Source organism: Coloeus monedula (genome assembly GCF_965178545.1).
Source record: "Coloeus monedula genome assembly, chromosome: 2".
Lineage (NCBI taxonomy): Eukaryota > Metazoa > Chordata > Aves > Passeriformes > Corvidae > Coloeus > Coloeus monedula.
The window spans coordinates 46,597,294-46,620,976 of NC_138782.1; the positions used below are offsets into that span (position 1 = coordinate 46,597,294).

At 39.6% G+C, this 23,683-nt stretch overlaps 1 protein-coding gene across 1 annotated transcript in view; it reads left to right on the forward strand.

The window, feature by feature from the left end:
• The window catches only part of DISC1 (DISC1 scaffold protein), a 189,585-nt gene that overhangs the window by 151,555 nt on the left and 14,347 nt on the right, over positions 1 to 23,683 (forward strand). The window contains exons 11-12 of the mRNA XM_082276713.1: positions 13,477 to 13,720; positions 20,045 to 20,089. Of these exons, the coding sequence (XP_082132839.1) occupies positions 13,477 to 13,720; positions 20,045 to 20,089 (289 nt within the window). The remainder of the gene's footprint in view (positions 1 to 13,476; positions 13,721 to 20,044; positions 20,090 to 23,683) is intronic.

The window sequence follows — 23,683 nt, forward strand, 5'->3', positions numbered from 1 at the left end:
TGAACCAATGTATATGTGTTATATATAACATTTTTAAAAAGCTGTTTGGCTTCTATATAAGATGATAAGAAATGAAGAAGGGCACAAGAATTAAAAACTCAAATTATTGTCCTCCCCCCCCCCCCTTTTATATATATGTATTTTTTTTTTTTTTTGTATTTTACCTGTTTGGAGACAGTGGGTCACAAATACTGATTTTTAATTGGGAGGTAGGGGAACTGTGGCATGTGACTGTACTGTTTGATAAGAAGTAGCAGAAAGCTCTGTTCTTTTTAGCTGTTCTCAGCATTGAAACTAAATCTTTTTAGGGGAAAAAAAAAAAAAAAAGGTCAGATTTGAGGCCAGTTTCCAGTGCCTCAGAGCTTTGGAAAAAGCAAAGCACATGGTTGAACAGCCTTTACTAACTCCCTGTCTGTATTCAGGTTTCAGCCAGGGCTTTTTCCAAGTTACTGAATTAACTTCAGTAGTTAGTGTGCAGCATTGTCAAAGACAAGGTGACAGGAGATTTTGCTGCTTATTCATGGAAAATCTTGCCCTTCTTCCCTCTGGGCTCTTTGTCTTCCATTCATTTTATTCTTAGCATAGCAAAAATTGTCAGAGGGCAAGGCTGGGTCTCTCCTTCTAAAAGCATAAAGTATTGCCCTTGCTTGAAAAGGAAATGTGGTGAAAATTTACAGCCTCTCTAGCTGGTTAGTAATTGTATATTTTGTTAGGATTTTGTTTTACTCTGTATGCCCTATTCTTATGCTGCATTGTTCTGGTGCTGGTCAGTCATGCCTGCAAAGCTAGTGTGCAACACTGTGCTGAAATTCATTAGTGTCACGTTCTGTGGTTTAACCCCAGCCAGCAGCCAAGCCCCACACAGCAGCCCCTTGCTCACTCCCCCACCAGCAGGATCGGGGAGAGAACAGGAAGGGTAAAAGTGAGAAAAGTCATGGGTTGAGATAAAGGCAGTTTAATGGGGAAAGTAAAAGCCACGCACACAAGCAAAGCAAAACAAGGAATTAGTTCAGCACTTCCCATGGCCAGGCAGGTGTTCAGCCATCCCCAGGAGAGCAGGGCCCCCTCATACACAGCAGTTATTTGGGAAGAGAGATGCCATCCATCCAAACATGCCCCACTTCTTCCTTCTTCCCCCACTTATATATAGAGCATGATGTCATATGGTCTATATACGTGTCCCAGCTGTGTCTTCTCCCAGCTTCCATGCACCCCTAACTTTCTCCCCAGCACGGCAGTAGAAAAAGCAGAAAAGGCCTTGGCTCTGTGCAAGGCCTGCTCAGCAATAACAAAAGCATCTCTATATTGTCAACCCTGTGTTCAGCACAAATCCAAAACACAGCCCCATACTCGCCACTGGGAAGAAAATTACCTCAGCTAAAACCAGCACACACAGTAGTCCTCTGCTGCAAACTCTTGCCATGTCAAGAGTAAGTAATTCTATATCACTTTGCTGCTTTGGTGTGCTGAGATTTCCCTGTTTTGGAGCTGAAGTAACATTTTTCTTATCTTTTTCCCTAATCTCTTGTGCTCTTCTTGCTTGAATTATGTGAATTTGATTAAGAGTTTAAAATTCATAATAATAATTTTGCTTGTTTGTTAATTGGTGATACTTTTCAGTGTAGAGAGATCCATTTTATGAATGGTGAATGTCTACCATGACTAACATCAGTCATACATCCTTCCTCTTTCCCAGGAGTAGGTTCTTGGCTTTTGGACCTGGAAGCCTATACAATTTCTCTTGAAGATATTGGTCCTAACGTATGCTTGCATTAATGAAGGGAAGATTGATACAATGAGCTTTGGTGGTTTGCTTTTAATAGTTTCCCATTTCCTATGCAAAAATGCTTTGGCTATGACAGAATATTTTTTATAACAGCTCCACTATGCTTCACAAAGAGTGTTCAGCCACTGACCTCATCCTAGAATTTTCAGAGGGAATTTGAAAATAAGATCCAAGATCAACAATATAAGGATGTATTTGCAGTGTGCTGTAGCTGCTGAGGAGTTAAATTTGGACACTGTCAACCTAAAGGACAGTGGTTTCATCATTCCCTTCAAATAACAAGGAAAACATGCAGCAGGGTGTAGTAGTGTTAGGTGAGAGGCAGTCTGAAAACTAGGGACTGAGTTTGAGAAATTGATTAAAGAATATCCCTTTACACAGAGGACTGTTTCCAATAATTTTATGTGACTTTTCCCAGTCTTACTGAGAAAAATAACTGTAAACTCTTCAAAGTGCTTCTCTTTGCCCTTCAGCATCACCTGTGCCTTGCCCAGCTCTGCCCTGCTGTTGACTTCTCTGTGAGCTGATTTCATGCAAACCTCAACCCGTTTGAGCTGTGAAGATATGACTCTGTGAGGGGAGGGAGGGATAGCAAAGCTCTTTGTCACCTCTGGGTCCATGGCATTTAGCTTTTGCTCTCCTACCAGATGCTCTTGGTGGCTGCATGTAAGTGAATACATGTAGTGAAAAAGAGCTTCTCCCTTCTGAACTTGGCAAGAAAAGTGTTCAGAGGTGGATGTGTATTTTCTTACTGCTACTCTTTTCCAATGCATCCCTGAAGACAAGATTTGAATCCAGTTTGTGCAAATACAGAGGCTTAGTCATCTCTCTTGAGGGAGATTGCCATCAACAGTAGTAATGGCTGTAGAGCAGTCAAGGAAGATGAGGATGGATGCCTGACGCCATCTGCCTGCTCTCCACTGGTGCTGCTAAATCCTCCTGTTCTGTCTTTGGGTGATAATTTGCACAAAGCCCTGGCTGGCCAATTAGATAGGAACTTGATGGTGATTAAACAAGTAGAAAATAAAGTATTACTATCTGCATAGCATGAGTGTGAAGATGCAAGATAGCTCTATTTTGCATACAACTGGGACAGTCTTTCCTGCTAGCATTTGGAAGCTTTCATTAATTAATGTACTTACTCCTGGGAGTGTACTGTGCTAGTCTGGGGAGACACGTGTGGCCCAGCAACTTCAAGTGTGCTGTCAGCAGCAGTGCAGGGTTTTTGTAGCTAGCAGGGTCCAGCCAGGGAGGACCTGTAGACCTTGCCCTTTCTCTTGCTCTTTTTGATCCAGAACAGGATTTGGCTCCTGAACTTACATGACTCTGCAACTACAGCAGGTCATATGGTGCCCTTGGATGTTTCAGAGGAACTCCGTAAGCACGTGGCTATTGACATTGGTATTTGGCCAATGCTCTCATTTTTCCAGGTGTGTCCTGGTTACAAAAGTTGAATTTCAAGGTACATTCCTACATGATAACAATATATCACCTCTCCCAATTGTACTTCTTCTAAAAGGTTATTTCTTTGCCCTGTTTTTTTAATCATTATGTATGCTTGTAGCGGGTTGAGTTCGAAACCGGGCAGAAACACCAATTAAATGTAGTGGTTTTGGTTCAAAATATTCATTACTTACTCATTTTCTTTCTGTGAGATAAGAATTAGGAGAAAAGCAAAACAGGCACAAACCTTAAACAGTTGCAGTACAATGAAAGAGTTTTATTACTAATAGAATTAAAAGTAAAGAGACAATAACAAGACAAAAACAAAGCAAATCCCCCCCCCCTCCAGCCAGCACTTCTCTCCTTTTACCTAGCTCACACAAGGGATAACAGAACATGGGATGTTAGTCAGTGTTCCAGTTCTTGAAAAGTCTCTCTCTTATGCTTAAGGGAAAAAAGAGGTTTTTCCTTCAGTTACACGTGGTTCCCAAACTGCCACCAACAGCAGATCCGCCCGGAAACAAACAATCTGCTGTGTGTAGAACATCTCTCCCATGAAAAAAAATCTCACAGTTCCTTCACACTGCAAAACATGGGCCATCACATGGGGTTATTCATCTTTTTAAGGATAAGTTCTTTTGGCCTGCACACAAAGGCTCTTCTTCGTCACAAGTCTCTAACAGCCTCTTACTACTATATAGCCTGGCATTGGCATTCTTCACAATCTTCACAGGCACACGAAGATACTCCATCCCCCCATGTTCTTCAAATGGATTAAAGAGACAAACAGTTAGTGGTATTACAGTTTCTTACCACGGCATGCAAGAAGGTTTCTTTTAAGCTGCGCGCCAGAATCGTGGCACCGCCCTCTTTTCTCCCAGTCGCCATGCTCAGCTCTGTCCCATGTGACTCACTTCTCTTTCTCTCTGACTGACACCGCCATGCTGAAGAGTGTTCTTGTTCAGCCTTTACGGTGGGGAAAGCCTCGCTCCCTTTGTGCTGCTGGCTGCGTGGTGTCTTCTTCAGTTCAGCACGAAGTGTGCTGGCTGCAGACAGGAGGCTCTGCCGGCTCCCGTTGCCTCCGCCGGCTCCACGTGGAGAGGAGAGGGACCCGCCGGTCCCCAGAAGCCGCGCTGGATGGGCTTAGCTGTGAGCAGTCCATGGCTGGTTTTAGCTGCCTGTGGCTCTGAGGCAGCCCCCCCCAGCCACCCAGGGTCCGTGCCACAGCGTGGGGAAAGGGGGAAAAGGGCAGTGGCCCCGGCCCGGCCCGGCGGGGCCGGGAGGCTCCGGAGCCCCCACCTCCCAGCAGGCGAGCTCCGACCAAAAGGGGAAGTCCCGCCTTTCTGTGCGGTTTAAATATGTAAATTGTGAGAAGCGTAATTGGTCTTAAAGACTGTCCATCAACTCAGGGTCAACCCAATACAATGCTTAATTCCTGTTTGGTCAGTGGCTCACAAGATGATTCACATTCCCAAATTCCCTTGATGCTGAAAGTCTAAATCTCTCATCCTTTCAGACAGAGAAGTATATTTTAAACTGTTTGATATCAGGGAAGAGAGGTGAATAAAAATGATAGGAGAATTGTGAATTCCTTCTGTGTGCTTCCTAGCACTGTGGTCGGAGAATGTAATAAGCAATAAGAGATCAGGCTCATTATTCTAATTGCTTTGCAATAAGAACACATTCTTCTCTTGGTATAAATAGCCATTGCTGCTCTTGCAGCAGTGTGGATTTGTGGCAGCTGAGAATGTGGCCTCAATGCAAATGCTGTGCTTTCTTCCTGTGGCATACTTTTAGAAACAAGTGTATTCTCTTGGATTAGAACTGGTGGTGACTTTGAAAGCCACTAAATGACTTCCATTTCAGTGGAGGTCACTAGGAGTTGGATGCTTTGTAGAGTTCAAGCTCAAGAAAGTATTGAAGCTTGTGTAGCAGCTCAGCTGAACAGAGCTTAGAGGAATACATAGATACTGAGATACACTTTTTTCAAAATCAGGGCCTAATTCGTGTCTCTCCTTTAAATCTAATTTGGGATCAAATATTAAATAGTGCAGAAAAAAAATTTTATTCCAGCAATTCCTATCCAACCAAAATTAATGACATTGTGGGGCTTTGCTGTTATTGCAGGAGCCAAAGGCAAGCAGGATATAGACTGAATTATCAGAGTTAGTACCAAGCTTGAAGGTGTTTAATCAGATTATGAATAAGGTGAATGATAAACTAGGGTTGAGAAGCTGGCTTTGTGTGAACTGCTTAATAAGAAGAATTCCCTGGTAGCTTTCTCCTCATCTATCAAGGTTAAGTTTTTTAGTCTTAGAATAGATTATTTGTAATAGATGTTTCAGTGGAGGTAAGAGCAGAGGACCATTCCTTTTTTCAAAGAGAAATAAATAGCCCTGAAAGCAGGTAGTAAATTTTTACATTATAGATTAGGTAATACAGTAAAAATAAACTGTAAAGTAAATATAGGGACAGAATTGAATTATAAATGCTCTCAACAAGATGCCTTCCTTCTTCCCTTGTAAATTACTGAATTTCCTGCACCTGGCATGTTGGTCCTGTTCCTGCATCCACCCTGTGTTAAGAATTGAAGCGAAAACCATCAGCTGCAGCAGTCTGTAATTTTGTGTTTCCAGTGGAGATAATTTAAGTATAATGCAATGACATTGAATATTGGTAAAAAGATGACAGCCCATGATTAAAGTTCTGCGCCAGGTAAAATAAATGGCTGGAGATTTGAAGAGAAAACGACGAAAGTATTGTTTGATATTGTGTGGTATGTTGTTTTTTAATAACACTGGTCAAATGTTTATTGTTGGTTTTAAGCACTAGAAATATTGTTTTTAACAGGTCTTTCAGGAAAGAAAAAACAGACATAAAATATGTACATTCCACGTAAAATTCGAGGTGATAGCTCTGTCCTTAAGTTGCCGTATCAGGGTGGGGTTTTTTTAGAAAAGATGTCAATTCTTAGCAGATTGGTTTTAGATTTCAGTGCTAAACTTCGGTATCTTGGATGCAGTAGGTAATGTTTCACTGAGTGGAAAAAATTGTGGATAATGAGTATAATTGATAAGGTTAATTTTTAAAAATACATTGGCAGAAAACATTGGCAGATATATATTTATTCTTTTTTTTTTGTTTGCTGAGATTACTGTGAGGGGCCATGTATTTTTATATGAATTTACATATTTGTTGTTATTAGTGTATCTCTATGAAAAATTTTGCACAGAAAGGAATTTTTTTAAGAAATATGAAGGTGGTTCAAGTTAATAGCTTTTGTGAGATGTGAGAAAATTCCTTAGAAATCTTAGAACCCATCATAATAGAATGTTTATGCTTTTTCCTTAATTACACAATTTATAGAATTGGTGGTGTAGCCTCATTATGCATATATACAAAATGTCTTCATCTAAAGACACTACCTGGAGCCACCACAAGTAATAGAATGGCAGGGTTACCTTGGGGGTAACAGAACAGAGAGGGGGAGAAAACAGAGGCAGTGAAGAACAGGCTGAAGTTTTTAACTGAAAGAGTTGTCCCTGCTCCCAGACTCGCAGAAATACACTTTTCCTGGAGTGAAAGTTCAGATATGGGCAAGCAAAGATGTGAAAGAAGCAAGGACCATGCAACAGGCAGCAGCTGTCCAAAGAAGACTGTGCAGTGTTTAAGTGGTCGCCTTCCAGCATGGCATTGTTCCTTTCAACATAGTGTTACACTTCAGTTCCATTCTCTAAGTGTTTTTTATGCTGGGCATAGGGTGTCTACAGTGTTAAATATCTCAGACGAGCAGGTGTCTGAATGTATTTGGGGTTCTCCACTAGGACTGGTCTGAAATTTGGCAGATGTGAGCAAGGAGGGAATTGAACTGTTGCTCTTCTTTTTGCTCACCAAGCCAAGAAGTACTGAAAGTTTGGAACATGTTTAGAAATTGATGCTGCTTGAAGTGAATATGGTACATGTTCACTTCAGCTCCTAATCCCAACACAATTTAAAAGACTGTGGTGGGTGTTCCATAGCGGAATTGTGGAGGTTAGATCACTCAACAAGGACACAGGATATCTGGCTCCAGGTGCTCTGCCTACTGCACCTCCAGATTTACTCTGTCCTGAGATGTGGATGCCATAGCCACCACACTGAGGGCTGGTTTGGAGGCTCTGCTCTCCTTTTACCTCAAATCTGCCCCTTTCTGCACATTTGCTTCTGCTCCTGGGATGCTGTAGAAAGCAGAGCCACTGCCATCACCCATTCTTCCAGCTGCGTCAAAGTGGTGTCTTTACCTCTGTGCCGTACTGTCATATCCTGTCTGGGTGCACTGGATGTCTTTTGAATCTGCCTGATGTGCAGAGAACTTGACTGTGGCTATGAAGTGTAGATACTAGAAAAGTCAGCCCAGAGCAAATTTTTCAGGTGTTGGAGATAAAAAAGTTCAGAAATTAGATGGGGGTTGTGAGGATTTCTTTCTTGGGCTTCTGTGGTTCTGGTCCAGAATATTCTCTAGTGGGTGAAACATCACATTTAAAGAGGAAGAGCTACTTGTTGTTTTGTAGTTAGTATTGTATGTTTTATAGAGGAGAAGGCAAGGTTGGAGAAGCAAGCTGCTATTGCTTGTGCCAGGGGAAAAAAAGGACTGCAAGCTTCAGACTTTGCCTGGGAGTTTTAGCTATTCTCCAGGGTAGAGCAGGTTGTTAATCTGACAAGGGAATATGTGGAGTCTCTTTCTGGGAGTGAGTCTTGTTTTCACATGGAGAAATGTGATAATAGTGCTGAGCAGCAAACAAGGGTTATCAGTGAGCTTTGAAATAAGGGAGTAGGAAGAATGTCTCCCGCACTGGGAGACAGCCATGCGATTGGAATCGTACAAAGTCAATTCATTAGATTATTGGCTTCTGTGGAGAATGGAGAGGAGGGACACAATGCAAGGAATTGAATTCTGAAATTGAGATTACATTGAAGGTGTTTATAGGATTAGGGAGACTTGCAAGAAGGGGGTTAAAAAAAAAAAAGGTTTTGATTTCAGATATTTAGGGAAGGTGACTTTCTAGTGTGCAGGTGCCTCAAGGGGAAACAAAAGTTTTGCTGTTTCGGCAGAGTCCACATTTTCTTTGTACTTTCTCCCTTATCAGTCTGTCATTGCACACCAGTCAGGTGGGGAAAACTGGATTATGTGCCTCCTTCCCCCAGGAGCCTCATGTGAGTCACTGATTGGCACATTGTAGTCCTTGGTATGTTCCACAGGTTGGCTGTCGGTATCTTAAAATATAACAGCCCTTATATATATAATTATATAACCTTTGTATAAATATAAAGGTTCAAGAACAAGAACTGATCAGGCTGGAAACTTCTATTTTTTTTAAATGAAGAAGAGAAGTAAAGCATATTTCTGAAGTAGTAAATACTTGTTAAATATAAGAAGAGTTAATTAATGCATTACTGCGAATTAATATGATGAATCAAATAAAAAGGGGAGGCTCTGCTAAGAGCGAAGCAATACCGTTGCCTTTTTTCCTCTAAGTATCATTAGAGGATACTTTCTTTTGCTTGTCTCCTTTGTTCACTGCACAGCTATTGCCTTAAGAAAAGGAAACAAAGACATTGCTAAATGTTGAGTGAGAAGAGCTCATTCCTTCCCTGTGGTGCAAAATATAAATAGAAGCAAGTGACCAAAATATAGAGAAACTTTCCCTAGTTTGTACAATAGTTCAATAAAGAATGGGGATATTGAACAAAGTCTTTTGATTCCCATTGGCATTTTATTCAAGCCTCAAAAGTTTCCAATCATTTAAATTGTCAAAATGAAAATCCCTGTTGTTTCTGCCAGACTATTTTTATTGCATTTTGTTTGCTGTTTTTGTCAGAGAAAACTGCTTTTAGGGTCAGTGAATGCAGAGTTAAAATATGTGCCAGGTGTTGGGAGAAGGTAAGTACATGGTTTCCTGAATCTGCACCTTAATGTGGTTCACCTATTAAACGGAAGTAATCTGGAATATCTCTTCTTAATGATGGTTGATCTCCCCTCCTAAGTTACCTTTTGATTATGCAGTTTCTGAATAGTTGTCTTACTATGTAACCCTTTAGCTTCAGTCTCACTCTCTTGGCTTTCAATCCGAGGGTTCTTACAGGGATTTCCCTTGAAATAAGCAACCTTATCAACACACAGCGTTGACCTCAGGGTGTTATAAACCACTTGTAAAAATTCACTCACCAAGGGGCATTCCTGAAAACTATAGATGATGAGAATTACAAATAGTGACATCTTCCTGTGTTGATTCCAATATGCTTTTGAGGAGGTTTTGCAGAACTTTGTTTTGGTTTGGGTTTTTTTTTTTTTAAATAGAGTTTAATATAAAATCTTATTTCTATTTTTACACAGGCATGTTTTCATTTAGACCACAATGTTCAGGAACTGAATGTGCCTTTTGTATGTAAGCAGGGCCCTCAATAAAGAAAAGTCATGTTCTCATAGTTCCAGTTAGCACTATAAATAGCTTTAGAATAATGTTGTGCTGAGAGCCATAGAGAGCCCCCGTTAATACCTCCCAGAATCTCATCAAAAGGCAGAGGAGCAATGTTCTTTGGAGCTCAAGAGAGAGAACCCTTGCTGGATATGTCTCTTGACATGAATTTCACCCAGCATCACAAGTAGAGGGAAGATATCCTTTTTTACTTCTTTTACCCTTCTACCCTGGTTGTGTTTCCAGTAAAACTACTTGAGATTTAGTAAAGGCAACTGCAATTACAGTGTCAATTGCCACTTTATGAAGAGAACTCAAGGATAAGCCTCTCTGTTCTACATCCATTTCCTCCTGCCCGTAAACAGCTCTGTTTCTCTGACAGCTCCTCCATCATCATCAGCTTGACTTAATGCAGAATTCTGTCTGCTGCGTCCTTTTGTGTTGCTGTGGATGTCTCAGCCATTCTTCAAGTCAGCTTAGGCCTGCTCTTGTAGATCCTTTTCTGCACAGTATCCTTGAGGTAAAACGTGTCCCAGCTATCCATGCAGCTAAAAAATTACTCACTTAGAGTCTTGCATCTCACTTACTTCACCATCAGTTTCCCTGGCCGTGACTTGACAAAAGTAGTCTTGTCCTACTCTCATTCATTCAAAATGAACACTTCTGTCTTTTTTTCCATTTCACTTTGGTTTTTCTCCATTGACTCCCTCTGTTCTGTCTCATTAAGACTAAATACTAGCTTCCAGTGTCAGGGCTGTTCACAGTCTTACACTCCCTACTCAGTTTTTTTGGTTTTTTTTTTAATATGAAAAGACTGACTTTCCTCTGTAGATGTTAAACCACATTGGTGTCAATCACTTGCCCACTGTATTCTTATACTAGCATCTCTTGTGTTCTTACATGATTCCTTTGGGAAGGGATGGAGATCTTGGATATGTAATGACATGTTTCATTGACCTCCCACAAATCCTTAAAATACTTATTCACTGTGAAGCCTCAGTGTTCTTGACACCACTTAGATTAATCAGTTACTTGTGTAACTAATTAAACTGTTGTACTGTAACTAACGTGCCATGTCCAGTCCACTGTGTTTCTTTGAACATCCTCATCTGTATCCTAGCTCTTGCTGATTGGAACTTAAAAGTTGCCTTGGGAAAAAGGCCGTTATTGTAATGTGTTTGGTGTTTGTACAAAGCCTGGCACTGACTCTTGGCAGTTCAGAATCAGTAGGTGATTAAGGCATGCTTTGTGTCTATGTAAATGGTTGATGGATTGTGATTTGTTGTGGATTGCAGCAGATTGTTCCAGACACCTTCATTGAACTTGCCACATATGCCACTTTGATACTTCTATACAGGCGTATAACACCTAGAGGTGTTGATACATCATGAAATATTTATAAGCATAGGAATAATGTAAACTCTCATCCAGACTCAATCCATCATTTTGAAACATTTCATACCTGAAAAATCTCACTCTGTTCAGTACAGCCACCCATGGAGGCTTCATGGAGACTGCAAATGCACTTTCAGAGTGGACTGAAAATGAATAAGCCAATCTCTGAAATTCAATTGAGTTTAATTTTAACACCTGATGTAAAAGCTAAAGTTTTTTTGTGTGCCGGGGACAACATAATTTTTAATAATCATTTGGAATGTCTCTGTGTTAGCTATTTGCAGCTTTAAAGTAATTTTCATTCCAAAAGTGTGTTTGAAAAATGCTTCAAGGCACTGAATTCCAAAATACAGACTAAAAGGTGGAGCCTTCTTATGTTGGGCTTAGATGTGTTCAGAGTATCTAAGTGTATGTGCATTCACTGGTTTTAGTTGGGAAGTTCAGCATAACATCTTAGCATCTTAGCTCAAGATGTATCAGTTTTACAAAGATACCATGATAAGACCATGATGGCCTTCAAACAAAAGCCATCTGTTAGCAGTAGGTTCAGTAATTGCTGATTACTAAAATGTGTTTAAAACTTAGACACAGACAAAACCACATTGACCAGTGTGCTGAGTCATGGCCAAATAACAGCAGCCCAGGCACCATTATGCTGTACTATTATACATGCTTTTCATCTTCCCCACTGTGAAGTACTGCATACATCACCTTCTCTGCCCTAATTTTGTCAATAAAGCTCTTCATTAAATTAAGTAGCCAAAACAAGTTATCCATTGCAAATTCTGATTTAGGTCTCTCGAGTGTTTTTTAGCCTTTAATAATAAGCTGTCTATAGATGCAAAAAAACATTTTCAAAAAGCAAGTAAATGAGCTTATGTATGTCTGCAGGAAAATGTTTTGACTGTGTAACTATGATAATGTGATTGACAAGTAGAGAAACAGTGGGGGTTATTTTATTTTTCTGGCTTGGTAAGTGAAATGCTACCTGGATGGAACACAGACATGTAATCCAGTGAAGCATTCTTCCCTTTCTAATTAGTGATACTTTGAACTCCTTGGGGGAGACCAATTTGTGGACCCCATGCTGCATTATGCTTTCAATAAACATATATACTGACTCTTAAGCACAGATCAAATAGCTCAGCTTCTGAAGCCTGATTTTGCTCTCAGTCTCAATATGTTGCTGAGTGATTTTTACGGCTTGGCATTTTGTAGAATTTGTGGAGTTAAAAACATACTTGTGTTAGATTAATGAACTCATTGTGAGAAGTGCAGCTCCTTTATCCTTTGTCTGGGATAAAAGATAAGCTGGTATTTAATTTAGTCAGAAAAGTTAAAATCAAATGGTTATTTTTCTTCTTTTAAGTCACTTATAATTTCTCACAATTATATAGTAAATGATGTAATTTGAAAAAGAACAGGGAAAAAAAATTGCTGTTATTAACGTTGAAATCTGTCTGGAAGTGTGTATTGCCATGGGAAGAGCTGCTTCTGAGTCCCATCCCAGGCTCTGCAATACTGTAGCAGGCAATCTACTCATTTGGTTCCTTAGAGACAACATGTTTTAAGTGGAGATGTGACCACATCACTTACAAACAGTGTGATGTTAGTGTTCAGTTCCGAAAAGCTATCTACACTTAGAATTCCCATTTATTTCAGGTGGAAATAACTCTTGGATGGATCTCAGGAGTGTTATTTGTAATGTACATGTTTGAGAGATGATTAATAGATGAAGAGTTTATAGAAGTTTGGTATTTTGAATTTACTAACACTTTTGGTTTTGTTTTGGTGGCATAACAAAGTAGAAGGAAACCAAAGCATGTTAGTAAGAGGTAAGGACAACACTCAAAAGTATAAGACTGAAGAAAAGGGGGACTATTTTGGTTTAATCTAATCTGATTCACCAGTGCTGAAGCAAGCACATTTTAGTCTAATAAGAAATTTAGTATACCTATTTTCCAAAAATTAGAGCTGATGTAATACAGTAAATTGTGTGGTTTTTCACATATAATCTTCTACAGTGAATTCAGCCAAGGCACGTGGCTGCAGGATGACAGGCCTGTGTGTCTGACAGTGTGAAGGAAGCTCTGATTATAATGGCAAGACCCCTGAACCTGTGTCTGAACAGAAGAAAGCATCATGTTTGCCATACAGTTGGAAGCAACATCTTAACCCAAGGAGGTTTTTCTGTCATCAACTTCGTAATAGGGCAATGATTTTATTGCTTTTCAGTTTGATATAGTAATGTTATCTCTGTGGGAGTATTTGAGGTACCTAAGTTTTTTGGATGTTTTTATTTTTCTGTCTGTAATAAGCATTTATCCCAACTGTTACTTGAAATAGCAACTATTCTCCCTGAACTGCAGTTTTATTTTCTTTTGGCTTTTATTTCAGCTGCGGGAGCCAGCTGCTCCAAAGAGTGTGGGAAGCTGACTTGGAGGCCTGTCAGCTGTTGATCCAAGGGTTTCAGCTGAAAGAAACCAGTTGCTGTGTTTTTGAGAAAGAAGAGAACCAAATGGATGAGATGGAGATGACTGCTGATGCCCCACCTGATTCTGAAAAAAGAAAAGAAGGTCACTTACGAAAGGGCACAGAGCGTGGTGCTGTTTCCTGCTGCAAACACAGGGAGCTGAAAGAGGTATCTAAAGTAGTCTGCAGCTGCATTTCAAGGGATACTGCTGGTTTTCCTTTTGAGAGGAGTTGAATCTTGGTGACGAGTCAGCAGGGCAGGTTAAATATGAACTTAACATCTGGCTTCCAATCTGGAATAAAATAGCTTATTAGCTTCTCAGGAGCCCTTCAACCCTTTTTTCCTTTTACCATCAGTCTTCTTAAAATGCAGAAATTATGCAGGCAATAAATACAGAATGTACATCAGGATTTAAAGGAAAAATTACTATGTATTTAACCAAAATTATCAGTTGTTCCTCATCTCACTGACAAGTTTCATTCTGAGTTGTTTCTGCTGACTTGTTAGCCTGGATCATTGTTAGCTGACATGAGGAGAGAGTTAGGTTTCCTCCCTTAGTGAAATCGTCAAAGACTTCTGAGCTAATAGATGCTAATAGGCTTGCAGCATCCAACAGATATGAAAAGGAGGAAAAAATCATGAAGCTTAGAAGGTTTGACAAATTTCTTTTTAAGTTTTCATGTTCTGATCTGGAATGCCATCCCTGCTTGAAAAATCAACCACTATCTAATAGTCTTTTAACTGTACTGCCTAGGTAAACAAGCTGTTAAAAAAGCTTCATCACCCAACAGCACCACTGTGACAAAAAGACCCTCCAACAGCAGTTGTTGGTTTTATTACCATGGAATTAATTTGAAAAAAATTTAAATTATGCTTAATTGCATCGGATGTTAAGAGCCACTGAACTGTGGATTGCTCTGAAATCTGATACATAATTTTGCATTTGCACTGGCTGAGACTTAGTGGAAAGCAGACCCTTATCTTACTGTATGATCTCCTCTTGTTAGTAAAATTCCAGTTTTATATTGGGCTTCAGTAGTTCTTGCAGTTTTTTCCCAGGGCAAATGCTTTACAGACTGACTTCACATAGAGAACATTTTTATTAAAAATGGTCAGCTTGGCTTTGATTCCACCCCCGTCGCTCCCTTTTCATGTGTTTTATGAGTCTGCTGAACTAATATGAGGAGTTCTGTTGGTTGTGGAAATCTGTGCTCCTCTTTCAGAAGTGCTTAGAGGCTCTGGAGTGTTTGGGATTTTGTGACTGTTTCTGTAGCACTCCTGATATTTGTGCTGTAATTATCACCTCTTTCACCCCTGCAAGTCCAGATTGTTTCCCTGAAATCAACCTTGCTATCCAAGAATGACAACTGGGCAGCTAAAGTGAGGTGACTTCTGGTTCTGGAGAGAGATGCAGGACTTGAGGGATGGTTCCCCATATCTCAAATGGAACAGGAAAGTGTATTTGCAGTGCTTCCAATTCAGCTCCTCCTTTGAGCTTGCTTTTTGATAATCTCCTCTCTCTCTCTATCAGCCATAGAGGGAACTTTAGACTATGCACTTCACCCACTACTCACTTCACCTAGGTGCTTTAACTTTGTGGTGTAAATGCCTTTGCCTGGGATCTGACTAATCCTGGTATCCTGAATAAACTCCATTTTGAGAATGCACTAAAATCCATTCAGAAGCTGATGTATAAACATGAAAATGTCCATCAGGGAAGGACCTGTGGAGGTACTCTATTAAATTTTCTGTTGTTCTTTTCTTTCTCTGCCTCTGTCTTTTGGTTCTTTTGCTCAGAGTTTGGATTGAAACGCAGGAGATGCAGAGTTGTTCTTTGGACTCAGGTGTTTATTATTTCTTGTCTATGGTACAGCTGCACAGAATGTGCCTCTAAATTAACAAGGTGGAAATGGCCCCTGAGTTCTACCTTCCAAGGTCTTTTAAAGCCCAAACTACCCAATTATGGAATGCCAACTAATTTTTTTTTACTTATAATCCAATAACTAACCATTCTTGTTCTGCACTGTGGGTTTTTTGAACCAATACCAGATCACCCAGGCTTGTGAAGAAAGAAGAACTAACCTACACCCAAAATCCTCCATCTTGTTACATGTATATTACTATATCCCAGAAACCTAAATTTTCTACATCTCTACATATTCCACCCAGTGTTATAACAAACTTCTTTTTTAATTACACAGCAACAATCTCAGTGCTATCACATAAAAAGGGAAGCCTTTCCCAAGGCCTCAGGTCAAATGCAGTGTGGTTTTGAGGATCACTGCCTGTCAGCACTGAAAGACTGAAACTCTCTGAACCCAGGGTTCCAACAGTACTCCTCCATCTGTTCCTAAAGCACTCCTAGGACTGATACACTTGAAAGAAAAAAAGGAAGGAGTTTTGCCAGTGTGAGACTGTTCATGTATTGTCCAGTTTTTTGAGGGAGTTGAGCAACACAGCTGTGTTTCATCATGGCTTACTCAAACAGCTTTCCTCTGCTTCAGTGCTGCCTGCAGCCTTCACTATTGAGGCAAAGTTATGTGCCACTGATGACTGAAACCCATTGCAACAGTGAAACTGCCCTGGCATATCGACTGTATTCTGGCTCTGGAGTTAGGGTTGGTCTGCCTGCTTTTATACTTTCAGGAGATGAGTTTTTTTCTTTATTGTGGAGCATGGAAGTTTTGCCCCCCAAAAAATGGCTTAGGTTGTAAAACTGATAGGATCTCATTAGAAGTGATAGACAGTATCTAAACTTCTAGAGAAGAGCCATAACAGATTATTCCCTAACATCTCTTAGTAGTTCATCACAAGGCAGAATATAAAAACAAACAAAAAAACCTGACACAAATCATGCTAACTTCTGGTTTTGAACGTGCTGAAGTGCAAGAAAAAATCCGTCTTGATTTGTAAATGGACTTGAAAAACAAACCACTTCTGAAGCCATTTAAGTGCTCTGTTATATGGTAGTGTATTTTTTATTTAAAAATAATTCAATATTTGTGGCCAAAAAAAAAAAAAAAGTGATGTTGTGCTTACTCTCTCAATTTAGCCATTTATATGATTGCCATAGAAGAACTTATTCTTGTACATTAGCAGGGAACTTTTCATAGCCATTTGTCAGCGAGGATACCTAATAGAAAAGCATGTATTTGTCAAAATACGTGGTTTCATACTATTTAACAAGGCTGTGGTGCCCCTGTGAGAGGAGTAGCTTGCTGTGGTTGCCATGTTTCTGGGATGACTATCCTCTTCAACTGTGTTACAACCTCTGTTCCCCATTAGGGAATTTCTAGAGAGCACCACTGGCCACTGAAGCAGAAGGAAAGACTCATGTTCTTTGTACTTTGAGATTATTGAATTAATTACTTCAAGACAATATACAAAAGGCTGATAATAGCATATGTGCATATATGCCGTGAAAAGTACATTTCATCCCCAGGTGATTGATTTACTTTACAGTGGAATTCTATAAATGAAGCTCTCCAGTTATTTATTGTGTCATGTAGAGCTAAGACTGGTGCCAGGTGAATATTGGTTTTGTTGATGTATGCTATAGTTTTCTTGCATATAACTGTATCTTACTCTATAGGTTTCCTTAGAAAGCAAAAAAAACAAGCAACAAGAAACATAGCAATAATAAGAAAAGCAAAATAGATGAAAGAGCCATTCTCTTAGATCCTCAGATACTGCTTTGCAGAGGGGCCATTTATCATTTTTAATTAAATATCCTCACTAAATCATAAAATATGACATGTTCTGGTATAAAAATGTGTAAGGTATAAATTCTTTGAAAGTTTGTTCTTTTACTATCATGTGAGCACAGGTTTATTAACTGTCAACAGTTACTTTATAGTTTTCATAACTGTGCTTTCTAAGAGACTGCTGATTGTTTTTTTCCTCCCCAGTTTTTATGTGGTAGACTGGCATCCCAAAATAATTCAGTAAATCAAGCTTCCTTTATAACACTGACTGTTAACTAGGGATGAAAATCAGATGCATTGGCAGCTCAGCTTGTTGAAACATCATTAATGATGTTTTGGTGAAAACTAAATAAAGTGGGCCCAGCAAAAATCAACCTGTGAACCACTCTGAGTTGCTTAAATTAGATGTGCTTCTCTCAGTTGCAGATAATTCATTAGACTATAATTTTTTTTTTTTAAAAAAACACTGGAGCAAAGTTGCAGACAATATTGCTACCCTCAGTCATGTGACAGTCAGCTTGTCTAATGTATTTGATACAGATTCTTGAATTCTCACATAAGTGTGTACGTTCCAGCTTGTAGCTGTGTTGATGAAATTAGGGTGTCCCATCATTTCAGACTTTTTGTGCTTATTTGGGCTTGATTTTCTTCTAAGTCTCTGAAGAATTAAAGGGGAGTTTCAGTTTTCATCCCACAAATGTGCCACGCTTTTAAACTGAGGTGGAAATTGCAATGATAATTACTACATGGCTAGATGCATATCTGGGTGATTTCTAAAATATGCAGTACTATTTCATTTCTCTTCAGACATTAATGCCTGCTTGTTCCACTCCTTATAATATCTTGCTTTATTTTTTTCCTTCTTGATAATGTGTGTGTAAGCAAAAGCATTTATAAAAAGCTTTTAAAAACAGCAAAACCACCAGTGATAACTAATAAACGGAGAGATCTGTGTGTGCTGGGACCTCCCTAACAGCAAGTAACCTCATGAACATGGGTGTGCGTGCACCTGCAGGCTTGAGTTCCTGACCTATCCTTTTTTCTTCTTCTGCTCTCTGGCGTGCTGTGCAGTGCTCCCTCTTAATCACTATGAAGGAAAGGAACACCTACTAGAATTCAAGAAAATTGAGGTGATTAAAGTTACAAGGTAAAATCCAAAATTCAGTAGTTTTACCTTCTGTAAGTTAGCATTTTTGGTAGTTGTTCCATCAGAATTGTTTGTAGATAATTTCTCACTTTTTCATCATGAAAGAGATAGGGAACAGGGATGAGGGTAAGGCCTGCTGTCTTTTCCTCTCCTCTACATACTTCAGTCTGGCCATCTGGGATGATGTTTTGAGGTCAGCTGAAGATCACTCTGGTGTTGGAAAAATGTTCTATAATTGTAAGCCTTCATGTGTTTAAGTTTTAAAAAGGTACCAAGGTCTAAGTAATACCAAATGGACCATCATGAAAAAATATTTAATGTGGTGTCTGCCATTAAAAAGAAGTTATCACAGAACATGATACAACATTTTTCAGAATTCAGTGGTGGCAAGCGTCAAGAAAACCTTTGTGAGCAGACTGTAACTCATTACTGTGCATGGGGATGGCCTGTGGTCCAGGAGGCAAATGTGTAATGTGTAAAGGACAAAGCCTTCTGAAAGCTAAATAAACTGTGCATTCATCTGAGCTTTAATTAAATGGTGTATTTGTGGAGCTTAGAAAATAATTTGGAAATTTAAAATTTAATCTTAGTTTTAAATGTCAGCATTAAGCATTAGTGAAAGTCAGCGTTTGCGTGTTTCTTGCATTGATCCAAGCTGGAAAGGATGGCAGTGGCAAGAGGCAGCTGGCTTGTACACAATGGTCAGATCCTCACTGGGCAGCCACATGTGGAGCTCTGCAGCACGGTGCCCCTCTGCTGCATCTGAGACTGAGGTGGAGTGTCTGCTGGTAAAAATGCCAGCTCTTTAGGTGGGGTTGCATCTCAGTAAGCTTAATGCTTACATGTAATTTAGCAGTAAAAATATCATCAGAAAATTAATATTACAGGCAAGACAAATTTAAACCTCTTTTCAGATTGATTGCTGAAAATAGTATCCAATAACAATTGTGATTTTATGGCAAATTAATGATTTTGGACTTTTATTGTGTGTGTGTGTGTGCATACCAAAGCAATATCCCTGTCTCAGTTTATTGTCAATAACACTCTTACATGTGATTAGTATTAATGATTTCCCAATGACATCAAGCATTGGGAACATCAAATTTCTTTGCTCCTCAGCCAGTCAATGAAACATTGGCTTATTTCTTACAGACTTCACAAATAAAGGAAGTTTTGAAGGAGGAACTGACTATAGTTAGTATTTGTTACCAATAGGAAACATTGATGGGGTCTCTCATTTCTCCTGCCCAAAACAATTTACCGGGTTCGTACCAAAAAAAAAAAAAAAAAAAGTCTGTAGACTCTTGAATGGTGTAAAGATCTGCAAGAGCTTGATAGAAAAGTTTGTTTCAATCTATAGTTAGTCCTTCAGTTTTAGAGGCAGTATTCCTTGTGGGTTTTAAGTGGGAAGCCAAAGCAGGCTTTAATAAAATGTATTCAAATATAGTTTTAAATATTGGGTGGCTGCCACTGCTCCATTACAGATGCAATTTAAATCTTTCATGCATGTGAAGAAAATTGATGCAATTGTTCAGCTTACATGACTTTTTATTGTGCTATATGGTTTTTATAAGTTCCATTAAAATCATACTGTTTATATAGCATGTATCTACTATATACTTAATAATTTATCTCTAACAGGTTATGGAAGACATTTCATTTGGAGCAGAGGGTCATTTGTCTGAGGTAAGTGTTTCCTAGGCAGTATGAAGTGGTGATATTGTACAGACTATTCTTTGTCTCAATTAGAACAAATGACTCTTGGTTTTATAGTGTTACCTTTGCTTAAAAATTGCTAGAATGTGTGAGCACTTGGGAAAGCAACACAATTACAACTAGAGTGGGCTCATTCCTTTTTTCTTTTTTTTCCCATTGAAAATAATGGCATAATTGCTGAGTATTTCAGGGAGTTTATAGTTAAATCCTGTGCTAATTTTTTTAACACATACCAACTACAGGATGAACACACTGGGGTGAAGGAGAACCAGTAATATTTAGCCAGGCCCACAGTAGCACTGTCATGATGCTTAAGAGTGGAACAAAATCTTTATGCTTAGGTTGTTTTCTTGTGTGCCACTAAAAATACCTTTGAATTTATTTTTGAAGTATAAAAGCAGACAACATACTGCAGCAGAATACCCAGTAACAGGAATTTCGTCTGAATGAAAATACCGGATGTTTGTAATTTTACACCATTTTCATAAATAAAAATGTGCCAGAACCTAGTTCATGCATTTAAGAAAGCTAGGATAATTGAATAACATGAGATGCGTGGCCTGTGAGAAAGATCCACTCACAAAAAAATACAAAACTCTGTCTGCCTACACACTAAGAGTTAAGGTAATATATGTGTAAGGAGAGTTACCCCGCTTCTAAGAGTACTGGTTCAGTCTGGTCCATTTTTATACTGGTATGCCTTTGGTTGCAACTTACATATTAAGGAAATTTAGTATCCAAGCATTGTGTCCAGCCAGCAAATAAATTACATGGACAAGTAACCCCCAGTTCACCTTCCCTAACAGCATCCATGCCTCCTGTACAAGTGACAAGTGTTCCGAGCCAAACAACTATTAAATAAATAAATATTAAGGTTTAGGATAACTATTCAGATGAGGCATTTCTTTAAATTCCCACCAGTGAATCCAAAGACTGTGGAGCAGCTGGAATGCTCCAGGAAAGATAATCTAGCTGCAACACCAAGCTCAGATTGTGCTCAAGGAGACTGTGAAATGAGGTCACACCTAGGATAGACTGCTTGGCTTTGTGTGAGTTCAGCATAAATAAAAACAGGAAGCCTTGAGAATGAAGGTGAATTTTGCAGGAAATGCGAATGGCCTTTCTGATCAGTGAGCTTTGCTGTGAATTATAGTTAAACTGTGCAGCTGCTTGTGTCCATAGATGACATGAAATAGGAGCAGGTAATCCCATGGGATAAAGGGCAGCAAAAAGCCCTACTGCCATCAGGGCAAAATACTGAGGGCACCAGAGATCACAATATACAGGGCTGCACTATAGAAGTGTGCACCAAAAGCTTAATATCTTACAGTCCTCAGAAGCAGAGAGACTTTTGAATTTTTAAGGGGGGGCGGGGGACAAAAGTGCATAAAGAGAATATAAAGCAGCGATAGAAATAAAAGAAATAGAAATATGCGAGAAAGCCAGGCTCTACCACACTGCCACGGCTGGATTGATGGTGACTTGTAGAGAGCTCTCCTTGAAGTGACGTGAAAGTGTCAGCAGCTTGTACAATGTCAAGGTTTTGCCTAAATGTACCTTTGATGCTCTGGTCCCCTAATTCACATTGGTCAGTCTCCCTGCTGCCTGCAGGAGAGCACCCAGTTAGTCATTCCACATTGTTACATCTTAGTGACTTGGGAGCAGAGATGGGAATGAACAATGCTAGGAACCACCTATAAATGCAACCCAGCTATGCTGACTCCTTGCACAGCAGGGTGTGGACACGGGAAAACAGTTTGGTACTTCGGTTTCTTTTTCCAAGTCCTGACCCACTGTGCATTTTTATTGGTAAGTTAGTAAATAGCCTCATCCTCCCACAGCAGGAGCTGGAATTGTCCCAGTGTAATTAAATGAGCCAGTGCAGTAGTGTGCTCTCATTTTAGGAAGTCTGCAATTAGGGAAGGTCTTCAATCTACTATGGATGAGAATAGGAAGACTGCTGTCAGGCCACAGCAGGGTGCTGGAAGGCAGTGAAAAGCTCTATTCCTGCATAGATGCTTTTCCAGGGACACTCCTCTGTAGCTGTAATGGAAGATACATGAAGGGAAGAATTGCCAACATTGGACTGTAATTCTGATGAGTCATTTAACACTCACATGTGGAGAAGGGAAGGGGATCAGTGCTAGCAAAGGGAGTGTGGGAAAAGCTGTGATGGTGGGAAAGAGGCAGGTCACAGCTGTCTGGAAGGCTTTATGCCTAAATTGTTGCATATGAGAAAGTGGGGGAGTGTGTTGTAGTGTTTAAGTTTCCTAAATATATATAACCACGCTGATGGAACAAGCAAGCAGTCTGTAAGTGGAAGGTGATAAGAGCAAAAGTAATTGGGAAACAACCTTGATCCCTCTTCTGATGAAAGTTAGATAGCTACCTCCACAAAAGAAAAGCTCATCTAAACAAAACCAGGGAGACAACAGGGGGGTTTCTGTGGGACAAACTCTCTAGGAGAAGGAATGAGCAGATGTTCTTTGGTACTATCCAGATGACATCAGGTTTATGGTACAGCACCATCTTCTTTTGGTGCAGAGAAGTGCAAACACAGTCACAGACTACATACCTATGTCAGCAGTTTTTCAGTGGCTCAGAAGTTTTGAAAAGGACAGGGCAAAAGTGTTTCTAAGAATGAGCTTAAAATGGTACTGCACAGCATAAGTGTGAAGCAGCAAGACCCCCGAGCACACTAAGCTGCATTAAACAAAAGACATGTGAAATGGCAAGGGAGTTCAGGGATAAGATGGATGTAAGGGAAAGGTGAAAGAAACCATGTGTGTTTTCTAATAGCAGAGGTGAATGAGAAAATAAATGGGATCAGAATTTTTTTCCTCCTTACTCTCTGTGCTTTTGGTCTTTCTAAAGATTATAAGCTATGTCCAGTTATGTAATGCTCCTAGTATTCACTACAAGGTAGCAAGAGACAAATGCAGTAAAAGATCCAAAGGCAAATGAGATGTACTTAAGTCAGGCTAGACTGATGAAATTTCTTCTGAGCACATAGGAGCCAAGAAAAACAATCTCCAAACCATTAACAAGCTCCTTTGAAAACTCCTAGAGGGAGCTGGAAGTCCCAAGGGATCGGTAAAAGGCAGATTTTGTGTTTGCCTTTAAAAAGGAGGTAGGCCAGGAGTTTATGTGCCAGTCAACATAATTTCAATTAGGATTAGAGTTCCAAATGGTCTAGATAGATTGAAAGAATAGTCTGAAATCAATAAGAAGGGATATGTTGAAAGACAGGTGCAAATTACATTTGAGGCAGAAAAAGAGTCGGATTTATGTATACAGATGGTAAATAGCAGCTAAGTTGACAATACTGCAGAAGAAGAATCTAGGTTTATAGTGGACTACAAATATAGTGGGATTCATTACCTTCATTGTGTTGGAAGAAAGGGCAAATGCCATTTGCAGCTCATTACTGGGAATGTCAGTTGTAAGACAGAAATAATTACTGTGCTTAGCTGAGAATGCCAGAGCCTCCAGAGGACTATGGCTCTGGTCTGGACACCTCCCTCTGTAGAAGACAGGAACACAGTGAGGAAAAGAAGGAAAGAA